General features: G+C 42.9%; 1 protein-coding gene across 1 annotated transcript in view; it reads left to right on the forward strand.

The window, feature by feature from the left end:
• Window positions 1-12,427, forward strand: part of nup160 (nucleoporin 160) — a gene marked incomplete at its 5' end in the record, with an annotated part of 28,893 nt that overhangs the window by 8,022 nt on the left and 8,444 nt on the right. Inside the window, 15 exons of the mRNA XM_080002479.1 lie at window positions 161-331; window positions 523-622; window positions 1,480-1,645; window positions 2,260-2,393; window positions 2,524-2,684; window positions 3,565-3,701; window positions 5,862-5,932; window positions 6,245-6,407; window positions 6,535-6,604; window positions 7,038-7,136; window positions 7,624-7,743; window positions 8,897-8,992; window positions 9,158-9,252; window positions 11,019-11,115; window positions 12,054-12,159. Of these exons, the coding sequence (XP_079858605.1) occupies window positions 161-331; window positions 523-622; window positions 1,480-1,645; window positions 2,260-2,393; window positions 2,524-2,684; window positions 3,565-3,701; window positions 5,862-5,932; window positions 6,245-6,407; window positions 6,535-6,604; window positions 7,038-7,136; window positions 7,624-7,743; window positions 8,897-8,992; window positions 9,158-9,252; window positions 11,019-11,115; window positions 12,054-12,159 (1,786 nt within the window). The remainder of the gene's footprint in view (window positions 1-160; window positions 332-522; window positions 623-1,479; window positions 1,646-2,259; window positions 2,394-2,523; window positions 2,685-3,564; window positions 3,702-5,861; window positions 5,933-6,244; window positions 6,408-6,534; window positions 6,605-7,037; window positions 7,137-7,623; window positions 7,744-8,896; window positions 8,993-9,157; window positions 9,253-11,018; window positions 11,116-12,053; window positions 12,160-12,427) is intronic.

A 12,427-nucleotide genomic window follows, 5' to 3' on the forward strand; every position in this document is an offset into this window, starting at 1 on the left:
AAATCATTTGTTTGTTACACAAATATCTGAAAGTGTCTCCTTCACATCACCCTCTGTATCATTGAATTTCCCTCCAATCCTCTTTTTAACTGGTCTTTTTTTCCCCTCTTTGGCTCTAATCCGTCTATCATTTACCTCTTCTTTTGTTTCCCTCCTGCAGCTGCAGAGCAGTGTGACAGAGTTTGAGTTTTCCCAGGGGGAGTATCGACAACTGCAGGTGGAGTTCTGGTCCAAGTTTTACGCCTGCTGCCTCGAGTACCAGGAGTCCCTGGCCATGCCGCTGGGCCTGACGGTTAGCCCCCACACTGCCGTGGTCTGCCTGCTCAAGAAGGTAGTGGCCTTTTCTAAGGGTTCTCAGTGGGACAAAATTCTATGATTGATCAAGAAGCATTGCACAGTGATTGTTGTGATGGTTTGACTTTTGCAGCAGTTTTTCACAAGTTTTGTTGCAAAGTGTTCGAGTCAATGTTTTCCCCATTCTTTGTCTATGCCTGCGGACTCTGAGAGAGCTTTGTGTTGCAGGGCTTTGTGTCGTTCCTCCTGCCGTGTTTTGCTGTGGATCACCTGTATCTGTCCTGCGATGAGTATCTATATTCGGAGGAGGAGACGGCCATAGCTGAAGGTAACCGCAGGGCTCCACACTAACTTTTAAAAGTGGTTGCCAGCCTGGTAACTAGGCATCAGCTTTTGGTTGCCGAAACCGAAAATATAGTTGCCATTTTTAGTCACCTTATATTTTGAGTAATTAAGATAATGGATAATTTTGGATCAAATTTTTGTTTTGAACGGCCAAATCCAATTTGACTGACACAATTCTGAGTTGGGTACAGCCCTGTTATATAACGTACTAAGATCAGACGTTAATCTCCATAGCGTTACTGTAAATTAGCCTATAATAAGTCAATAGAGCAAACATTGCCTCCTACATGCCTGATCCGTCCTGTAGCTTGTCAGTTGCACCAGATCAGATTGGGCTCCCAAGATTTCACGAATTTCCTTCGTTTTTTTCGTTCATGTTCATCTGGTTCTTTGTCACTTGAATCAAATTGCAAATTCGTTTGTGATGTCGGGTTAGTCAAACTTTTCACCCCACAGTCAAGGAACTTAATTTGCAACTTAATTTTGCCTTTGTCTCTAAAGTAGGTGCCGGTGCACACGTGAGTGAACGCACGTCGGGTTTCGACCCTAACGGAAATATTTAAATATCACTAATGCAACAAATGTATTTATTTTGCGGTGCACGTTTTGAGGCCGCGGAATGGTTGCCAGTTGACTCAATCTGGTTGCCCCGGGCAACCATTACTGTTGAGCCTTGTACTAGTACTTGGTCATTTTGGTATTTTTGTATGATTCAATATTGTAAGGAAAATAAATCTTAATATTTTGTATGGGCTCTTGTCTTTATACTACTGAATTATTTTCAACCACTGTAGCCAGTTATATTTAAGTCGTCATTCTGTCTTCATCTCATTGCCCCAGACCCAGAGGCGGGGCGGGATGTCCTGCAGCTGGTGCAGTGTCTGCGGCTGATTAGAGATGCCGTGTCGGGGGAAATGGCGTACGAGATGGAGAAGGCCCTGGAACACCTGCAGTCCCCAGAGAAAGCTGCTGAGCAGGTCCTGGAGAACATGCTGGCCAATGACAGGTCAGTAGGCAATTCATAGGCAAAAAGTAATGTAGAGCTCCTTTCTTTGGGATAATGACACAATTTGACCTTTTTTATGCTCCTCCACTCTTCATCCTTTGTTGTGAGATTTTAGAAAGCAGCCCCAAAAACATGTAAAAGGAGAAAAAAAAACGCCTGATTAAGCAATTGTTTTAACCAAACCTCCGCGCTTCCCCCCCGGTGAGACCCAGTGCTTTGTCCTGCACTGCGGTGCACTGTGCCGGGAGTGTGCTGCTGATTTATGTGGATGTATGTGCGCACCATTTTTATAAAAAATTAACTCAACACACATTTCACAGTCCTCCATGCAGGAAAAAAAAGTCAACTTCTGATTTTGATTTTGGATTCTAAATGGTATATTAAATTATTCAATCTGTCTTAAAAAGTATTAAATTAAAATCTTTGATAATTAAATAGATTTCTAAAATTTCTGTAACAAAGGTGTTCGAACTTTGAGGATTCTAGAAGGGCAAAAGGACCAGAGTCCTAAGTTTTCTACATGAGACCTGTAACATGTTTCTATGTGTCAAAAAACACAAAGATACGATTTTTTGCTAAGACATTTCAAACAACTCCTTCCTCCGTCCTCACAGTGACAATGTGATGGACAACATCCAAGACAAGCTCCAGGACGTCAGGAACCCTGCGGCGGCCATGATGGCCCTGCTGAGGGAGATGGACCTGGAGGCAGACTCTGAGCCCTCCGTGGAGGCATCCATGACACCAGGTGATCAATTTATTTAATTTGAACTCAATGTAATTTTAAACTCCTTATAATAAGCCTTGTTGAACTGTGTGTGTGTGTGCGTGCGTGCGTGCGTGCGTGCGTGCGTGCGTGCGTGCGTGCGTGCGTGCAGGCCAGAGTCTGGCGGTGCGGCTCAGCCTGTCCCAGCTCTATGGCAGCAGTGCAGCGGTGGTGGTGGTGTGTCAGGCCGTGTGCCAGATGGCCATGACCCGAGCGCTGTTCTGCAGAGACCTGCTCATCCTGCAAAAGCTCTACCTGCGCCTCGGGGACAATGTGAGGAGAACACACACATAAACAGAAAAACAAACACACTGGGTTTCCCTAGAAGAAGCTAATAATCAAGCAAAAATAAGGTAAACAAAGAAGATTAGATAAATTATTTATCTATCGCCTGATAATATTCTAAGATTGTGCAGACTTTATCTATCACTGTCACCACAGCGGAGCGTCTGCTTCTGGTTGTTCTTGACGAGTCACTCAATAAAACGAGTCATTCGATTTGATCCACTTGGTTTGATGCACAGTGAGGGAAGAGTGAAACGAAAGTGAGAAGAGTCGGCCATTTATTATTACATTGTTTTGCAATGACAAGTACCATATAAAAATAATAGAGGTAGATATAGCCAATGAGAGCAAATTATAAGAAAATTTGATATCTCTCAAAATGATCAGATGACAATGTAAAAGATATTTAATAGTCAGTGTTTTATTATGAACATACAATTGAATGAAAATTGGAATCGGCAGGTCATGAAAAAAAAAATCGAAATGGAATCAAAGTGGCCAGGAAAATTGCAATCGGTGCGTCTCTTGTTGGTGAAAATGTTCGTTAACTTTACGAGATGATGCATTTCAAGGGGTATATGCTAATCAGATAAATTTATATATACAGTTTGCTGTAGTAGCTCGCATACAATGTGATTAGCCTCGTGACTAGAGGGCTACGGTGTGAATTACTGGAGTAATTTAGCTGCCGAGCCAAAGAGACTCCCTGTTACACTATTGTGGTGCTCAAAATATTTTCTCAAGGTTGACAGGTCTGCCAAATCTCTCATAATCCGTGACTAATTTTCATGTAGCCAGCAGTGTAAAATGAGTGCTTCATAGTGTGTACTTGTACTGAACGGAATCTTGTGTGTATGTTTATTTTCAGGTGTTTCTAGGTGGTGGAGCCCAGCTGCTGCAGCTCCAACAGCATCTGATTCCTAGGAGCTCCCACCTCTTATCGTCCTACTACCTTCTGAAACACACCAGCCAGAGTCTGGCCTCCTGCGTCCCCGTCAACATCATGTATGACCGCGTGCACACGCACACCTACACACACAGCCATATTCACTTGGTATAACTGACCAATGAATCCCCCTTTAGTGGGGGTCAATTTATTAAATGGTATCAAAGATTATGGAGCATAAGAATAGAATCGAAGAAGTGGCCGTTATGGGCTCGGCCTAATCATGTCTCCAAACCGCCACGACAAACTCTGTGGACATAGCCTTCAATTAATTTACAATACAATTGATTTAATTTAAAGTCAACTAATAAATAAGATAAGATAAATTATTTAAAAATGAATGAAAAAATATAGTCGCAAAAGGCAATTCACGGCTTCAAACCTTTTTGCGCTCAACAGAAGGAAGCAGCTCAGACGCTTTTGGGTCTATAGCTCATTCCAGCTCACGGAAAATCAAGTAAAGATAGATGACGATGAATAGGCCACGGCCACATGCACCAATCAATGTGGCAGTTCAGCTTTTGGTTAATACTTGCCCCGTGAGCTTGTGCACCAAATTTGGTGAAACTCTGTCCACCTGGTTTTCAGATCACTTTCTGGCATTTGTGGCACCCTCTATGCGTTGGGCTGAAAATGCTTTGGTAGACCTATTCCCAAACATGGACTGAAGATATCTACAAAGATTAATGATGACTGGACAATTGGTTAATGGGTTATGGTTTATTTTCTGAAAAACCCTGCTTTTTGCAACTTTTTTTGGTTGATGGTGGCCGGATACATATATGTAAACACCGATCAACTGCAACGTTAAAACCACCACTAATATGGTGTAGTTCCCCCTTGTGCCACCAAAACAGTTCTGACTTGTCGATGCATGGACTCCACAAGACCTCTGAAGGTGTCCTGTGGTATCTGGCACCAAGGCGTGAGCAGCAGATCTTTTAAGTCCTGGAAGTTGCCAGGTGGGGTCCCCATGGATCGGGCTTGTTGTTCCAGCACATCCCACCGATGCTCCATCGTATTGGACCCTTGATTCATCAAACCAGGCCACCTTCTTCCATTGCTCCATGGTCCAGTTCTAACGCTCACATGTCCATTGCTGGCGCTTTCGGCGGTGGACAGGGGTCAGCATGGACACTCTGATCGATGTGCGGCTACACAGCCCCATACGCACCAAGCTGCGATGAACTGTGTGTGTCGACACCTTTTAGATCATAGCAGCATTAACTTCTTCGGCAATTTATGCTACAGTAGCTCTTCTCTGGGATTGGACCAGACGGGCTAGACTTGGCTTCCCAAGTGCATCATTGAGCCCATGGATTCCCATGACCCTGTCGTCGGTTCACCAGTTGTCCTTCCTTGGACCACTTTTGGTAGGTACTAACTACTGCATACCGTGAACACCCCACTCGACCTGTCGTTTTGGAGATGCTTTGATCCAGTTGTCTAGCATCACAATTTGTCCTCGTCAAAGGCGCTCAGATCCTTACGCTTGCCCATTTTAACAACACCAAAATCTGTTTCTGAACAAATTTGAGGCAAGAAATAAGTAATCAGTTACTGGATCTTCGCTCATTTGATCTACAAGGCTTCATTTAAAAGTTTGTGCCAAATTTCACAGCAGTGTCCGGAGTAGCACGGATCTTGTCGAACCGTGGGAGAAGGCGGGGCTCAATCGGAGTCACAGTGTGAGGGGTGTGGCCTTTCCAAAACTGCATTTTTGTCCTTAATAACAGCGCCACCTTCTGGCCAATTGGGCTCATGTTTTTTGGGAAGCATTTGCACATCATTTCCAGTAATTGGGCCAAGTTTCATGTTTCTAGCTCGTTCCAGCTCAAGGTAATTTGAGACTAGGCATAAGATAACAAAGAATAATAAACTGGAAAGCTATAACTAAAATCTAAAAACTTTCATTCAAAGATAATGTCACTTACAAATTCTGTAATCCAAACTCTAAAACTGATGTTTTTTATCAGTTTTAGAGTTTGGATTACAGAATTTGGGGGCAAATTATACCAACTTTAAAAGCAAATCACATTTCACCCCAAAAAGTTGAATGTTAAGTGCTAAAAGAAAGGTGACACTTAATTCATTCCTGGGTGGGTATTCAGAGCATTCTGTGTTTTTGTCGTTGTTGTTTTTCTGCTGCACTGTTGCACACATGTATAATTAATCATGATTTTGCGATCATTGAGCCTGAAGTCTTCTGTGTCTTCCAGAGATGCCAACCTGCAGCACCTGTCTGTTCTGGAGCTGTCCGATAGCCCCACCCTGAGCACCAACAGATCAGGTCAGCCTCCGTCCATCCATTATCTTTGATAAGCAATGACGGACTGAGGCAATTAATCATCAAAATGTTTAATTCTTTGTCTTACTCTGAATCAATAGCCACAATCTGAGGTATCCTTTAAAAATATATTGTGATTTTTGATTCTGTCAATGTAGATCGGTCCAAATAGTATTGCAATGTATAGATATATTTAATTGTGACAATATGCTGTGATGCATATTGTATCTGCAGATACTCAATGCAAAGTTGTAATGAAGGTACAATGTGAGGTATAAAGGTTTAACATTCTGTCTCTGTCTTTCCCTCCCTCAGTTCTCAGTCCTCAGACGGTGGTTGAGTTGTTCTACCAGACGGTGGCCAGAAAGGTGATCATCTCTCAGATATACGCCCAGCACCAGAACCCTCCCCCTGGCACCGCCCTGCTGCTGTGGCCCCACATGGTGTCCAATGTGGTTCAGCAGCTGGCTCAGCTCCTGTATCCTCCAGTCTCTGCCGCATGTGAGAGTGGCTGTGTGCTTCTCAAGGGTACCGGAAGGTTCTTTGTACTATCTCTTTCACTCATGTTGTGTTTGGCTGTTGAGCCTTAACCGGTTTCCATCCAGTTGGCCCAGTAACCCTGGCTTCCAGTTCCCAGAATGCCTGATGGCCAACTGCCAGTACACCCAACTACAGGTGGGCCTCTGTCCAAAACTTTACTCTCCTAAATGTTCTATTCGGCACCAACTACACCCTCTCACACACATGTTCATGCTTCATTCTTCATCCTCCTTTTTAACATTGCTGTTAAGGTTAATGTTGTTTTTTGTGTTTAATTGGTTCATTTAATTGCCTAATTACTCAGTTGAAAAAGTGAAATTTAGGGGGACAATGTACTGAAGCTTTGAGACCAAATTTTTTCCAAAGCAATATCGCATATGGCTTTTTAAAACCGTGAAAAAATAAGGGATTGCACAGTAGACTATCATCAAGAAGCAGTAATTTATCCACATATGCCACAGTCGTGCCATGGATCGTAGCGTAACCACGCAGTGTCTGAATGCAGAGTTGACTGATTGTGAATTGTTCTGAGTGTATCTGAGCTTGGTTTTTGTTTTTTCCTGTCCAGGAGTACGTGAGGCTGATTGGACCCTGGTGTGAGGTGAACGTGGGATCCTCTCGCTTCATGCTGGGACAGTGTTATTTGGCCAACGGAGAGGGCCAGAAGGTAGGTTAGAACCAGAGTTCCTTCAAGTGATTCTTCATCTTAACGACGTGGACAAAGATTGGACGTCAGTTACACAGGAAATTGATCACTTAGTTATCTTTTGCCTCAATTTTCGGGTTTTGGAAAAGCCAAACAATATGGTGAGAAACCTACCTGAAAATGTTCTTGTGGTCTTACTGACAACTAGGGTAACATGTATTTTTGTCAAAGGTAATTTTGCCATATTTTGTATTTGTTAAAGCAATGGTGCTTCTGCCTTTTCAAATGGAATTGGCAAATATAAAATACAACTCAATTAAGTACCTTTAACAAAGGTCAGTATTACCTACGAAATCTCACCTATATTATATTGTATAATGAAGGTATATCAATATCGCCTAAGAATACCAACATATCATTTGTATTAAATACTGGGATTGTTGTCTTGTAGATGCTCCACGCACGCTGGTCTCTTGACTTTTTGTACCGTTCTTCTTCTCTCCACCAGGCTCTGCAGTGCTTCCAGGAAGCGGCGACCGAGGTGGAGAAGGAGGAGTTTCTTGTTCGACTGACTGGCGGGGAGGAGGAGGAGTCGGCCTCCTCTCCCAGGCTACAGTACTACCACAAGGTACATTACATGGGAAGCACTGGCTAAAAGAACGAAGGCACTGAAGTTCTGCTCATACACAGTGCTGATTGGAAATACAGCTTTGGAAAAGACATACTGATAGAACTTTGTCAAGACTCTGAATTGGCTGATTAGTACAGATTAAAAAAAAAAAAATTCCAACAGGGCTATTGTCGAAATGTTTTTATGAATTAACCCATTTGTACTTTTCATAAACTTTTTACATGTTAACGGATAACTGTTTGTATGACCAGCCTCTTCTATCCGATTGGCTAAGCGACCATAAAACTCGAATTTGAAAATTGCTCTTGACCAAAATTAAAGAAGATTAGTTACACGAGAGAGGAAAGCAGACCTGCAAACATGTACGCATTTTGTGTACCAACCACGCAATTCTTGGTCAAAATACGCAGGTTTGAAATGCCAGCTGAAACTAAGACAAAAATATATTATTGTAATTTAATTTGAGAAAACAATCAATCAATACAAAACAATGACTGGTGACCGGCTGAACAGTGTCAGTTATATCCGATTCTTTGCCGGTCGAATTTACATGCCCGATTCTGTGCTCATGTACTGTACTCGTAAAAATGCCCTGATACTCAAACCCAGTACCAACATAATGTAACGTGGTTGCATAGTTTACGCTCAAAAAAACAGAGCAAAAGAAAGAAAATGTCAGCTGTTTGGAGGTACTGAAAGGTAAACGAATATTAGATAAATAATTTATCACCCGACAATATTCTAAATTGTGCAGGCTGCGCATCTATCGCTGTCACTACAGTGGAGCGTCTGCTCTGGTTGTTGTAGTGCACAAGCTCCGCTCGTGAAAGGAGACTCGGTTCTATCTCAATGGAATTGGCAGCTATATCCCCTAATATCAAAACATAAGATCTGAGCTCTATCCCTTATTGTGCGTAATCACCGGTTGTCATGACATTTCACTGCATATATGTATGATCGTATGTGTATGTATGTGAAAAATAATCTCTTGAACTTGAACTTGATGTGAATCATGTAGAAGTATACCGCATCACCAAAAAAAAAATGTCTTATTGCCTTGTTGTGACTTGCTCTCATCCTATGTACTGTTCACTGAAACAAACAAACTGGATGTGAACCTTACCTTTGTGAGCTCATGTGTGTGTCTAAGGTGCTGCGGCTGCTGGAGGACGTAGGTTTACCTGAGCTGGTCATCCACCTGGCCACGCTGGCCGTAACAGAGGCCATCAACGACGTCCGGAGTCAGGTCAGCCGCAACCTTTCTACAAATGAATTTGGTTTTGTCTACAATTCAAATCTATGTTTTCCTAAGAATGTTTTTGGAAATCAGTTTGGTTTTGGTAGAGAGTACCAAGTTGTAGTATAGTAACATCCATATTACTGATATTCATCAATCAGTGTTTTCCTGCAGGCTGCACTGTGGACTCGCATTTTCAAACACCATCTGGAGCTAGGACACAACAGCCAGGCCTACGAAGCTCTCACCCAGAACCCAGACTGCAGCAGGTATTAGGCTTGGGCTATCGTGCAAAATTCCAATGAGCGATCGCCAAGTTACGAACTGGGAAGAGGGGCGTGGCACGCCGAGAACCCTATGTAATGCGGCAAATGCAATCTTCCCGTTACAGAAGTCAGGATTTATTTACAAGTTAAGTATATTACACAAAAACTCCTAGTTTTTACTAAATGAAATCTCATAGCAACGGCAAGAAACGGCCACCGTCCTGTGCAACATCACATACGTCTGCGACATGGGCAGTGCGGGGAACACAGGTTTTTTTTTTTTTAGAACGGAACAGTCCCTTAACTCAATTGTGTTAAGAATTTTGTTTCATACAAGTGGGAAACGAACAACAATAAATAGATCTAAAATAAAAACACAGGAAAACCGTAAAAGGGAGTTGGGAACCGACGCACAGCACACCCGCACGCTGCTGTCTGGAGGAGAAGAAAAAAAACAAAACAACAAAAAAACCGCTGCTCTCTCCCGCCGCCCCCTCTCTCCCTCTCCACCTCCGCTCTGAGGGCCATTTTCAGAACAGAGTGAACTGGACTTGGACTGTTTGAAAGCTCTGATTTTTCCCGGCAGATTAAAAAAATGAAATCATCTGTCGTTAATGTCAACCGCAATTGACTCCATCGATTGCAATTGAGGATTTAATAGTCAATCTGCCCAAGCCTAGCAAATGGGAGTGATTCTGGTCAAATGTTGACTGTGTTTATTGATCTTAAAAAAATGATAGGCAGACTATATAAAGAAAAGACATCACCAAGGTATATGCAGAACCCTATTTTAAAGATAAATAAATATTACGCTAGCATACGTTCATTGGGGCAACACAAACACAGAAAACTACAAGCCTTTAAGAATGATCAAGCCTGCTTATTTTGACATTGAGGGGGAAAAAAATTATTGCGATAATTATCGTTATTTTATCGGCCAGCACTTATTCAAATTGTGCTTTGAGGGAATTATTTTCACCGGACATTATGACCGGAGAGATTTCAATACGTCTGACTTATTTTCCCGGTAATTACCAGAGAACGGAAACTCTAACATACACACCCCAGCATCAGCACTGTAAAATTTAGTGTTCCAGTTAGGATACTGAGGAGGGATATCTGGCTGGAGGAGCATCTTGGTGTCGCAGTCCGTGGCACTAGACGCTTGTAAATGATTTTAGATGCGTTTTCGCGTGGAGGATCTTTTTCATATTTCTAAGACCAGTTATTGTGTCTGTCCTGTGGGAACGGGACTTTTATTTTTAGCTCCTACTTCAGAGTAGGCACTCTCCCAGCACAAGAGGAATATTAAGTGACGGAAGTGCACGTGATTGGTCGAACACATGCGGCAATGCAGCATCAGCAACGGTGTAGAGCAGTTAACAGCAACTCGTAACGGTAGCCTTAAAAAATGTAACAAGACGCGGACAAATGTTTTGTTGAAATCATGAAACCACCGACACAACAAACACACAGCTCCAACCGCGGCGTCCTCCATCCTGTTGTATGTGGTGCAGAAGTGACGTTGCAATACCAGCCTGCCGGCTGGCTTACCTCACTTGAGCATTCATATTGGCAGTGTGAATGCAAACAGGAAAAAAGGCCCTTGATGGTATGTCGTTTTCGGGGAGCTCCCCAGTGGGCAGTTCCCCTCAGCGAGTCAGAACTGTTTGGTCCGAAAACGCCTCTGGACGTAGATGGCGCTGGAGGGCTTTAGATAGTTCAAGATAATACTGGATGGTACTAGATATGTACTTCTGTCCCTCCAGGCAGCTGGACTGTCTCCGTCAACTTGTCGTGGTTCTGTGTGAGCGCTCCCAGCTGCAGGACCTGGTCCAGTTCTCCTACGTCAACCTGCACGATGAGGTCAGTCCAGAACCCTCCAGAATCCCCGCACTGTCTGACCTCTCAAGTTCTATTCCAAAACAGCCAGAAAACACTAAACCAACCACCTTCTCATTGGGGACTTAAATGCTAAACGAATTAGATAAGGGTCCGATCCAATCTCCGTATCAGGGCGAAGTCATCCACTCAGCGGATGATGTCGCCGGTCCACGTGCCGATCCAAATTCCATTCCATGGTCTGCCTCCTTGAGAATTCAACTTGGCAAATAATTAGCCTCTAAAGCGCAATCCAAAGCGTGGCCGAATATGACGTCATGATTCTGGCGTATATAATATCCGGCGCCATAGAGATAGTTGTAGTTCTATCCATGCAGCGTCACACTGAAACTAAACTATGGTTGAGGATTTAAAAACGACACATACAGTATATGCACATCGGCTTGACGGTTGCGCCCGGTCTAAAACCAAAATAATCCCATGTAGGGGAATTTGTATTGTTTTTCGCAACAATCTCTTCCATCGTTGCGAAAGGAGGCCTGGTGCGCCCGCATTGACTGCTTCAGTTTCTGTTGCTGCGTCAACGTCGCCGCCATATTGAAACGGGCAAGACTGGTCTGTAAGCAAATACAAGTAAACAGGGGAACTGTGGTTTTTCTGGGGGGAAAAAAGCACTATAACGTTTAGTTTCTCAACCTATTTCAATGAGTCGTTTTTATATCCAAGGGTTTATGATCTAGAGTGAGTGGGGGGGGTTTGAAGAAAATGTTTGTTTTTTTTCTACTCCACGTAGAAAGGGAAAAAAAAAAAAAGAAAGAGCTCTGGAATCAGTATCGGGATCGAAACTGAAAAAAGGGAAAAATGAATGCATTTTTCAGTGTTGGAACATTTAGACATTCAGCGTTGTGCGGCTGTAGCTGTTCTCTGTGTTGCCGGGTGATGAGTGTGTCATGGTTTCTCAGGTGGTGAGCATCATCGAGTCCAGAGCCAGAGCCGTAGACCTGCTGTCGCACAACTACTACGAGCTGCTCTACGCCTTCCACATCAACAGACACAACTACAGGAAAGGTAAACATACTGTCCACCACCCAAATGTAATTCAACATTCTGAACCATTCTGATTATTTCACAAAATGATTAGTTGAGTAGTCCACAATGCTTATGTTTAGGGCGGGGGTAAAGAAATCAACACTCTGATAGGAAACAGTTCTTTGTTTAAATTTCTGAACAATTTGAAATTTTTAATCTTTACTTTGTTTGGAAGTTAGGCAACCATTTTACGCCTAAATTAAATACTACCATAATCATAAACAAATTGAAATATTAAATTTGTGTA

The sequence above is a fragment of the Zeus faber genome (assembly GCF_960531495.2).
Source record: "Zeus faber genome assembly, chromosome: 6".
In the NCBI taxonomy this organism is placed as follows: domain Eukaryota; kingdom Metazoa; phylum Chordata; class Actinopteri; order Zeiformes; family Zeidae; genus Zeus; species Zeus faber.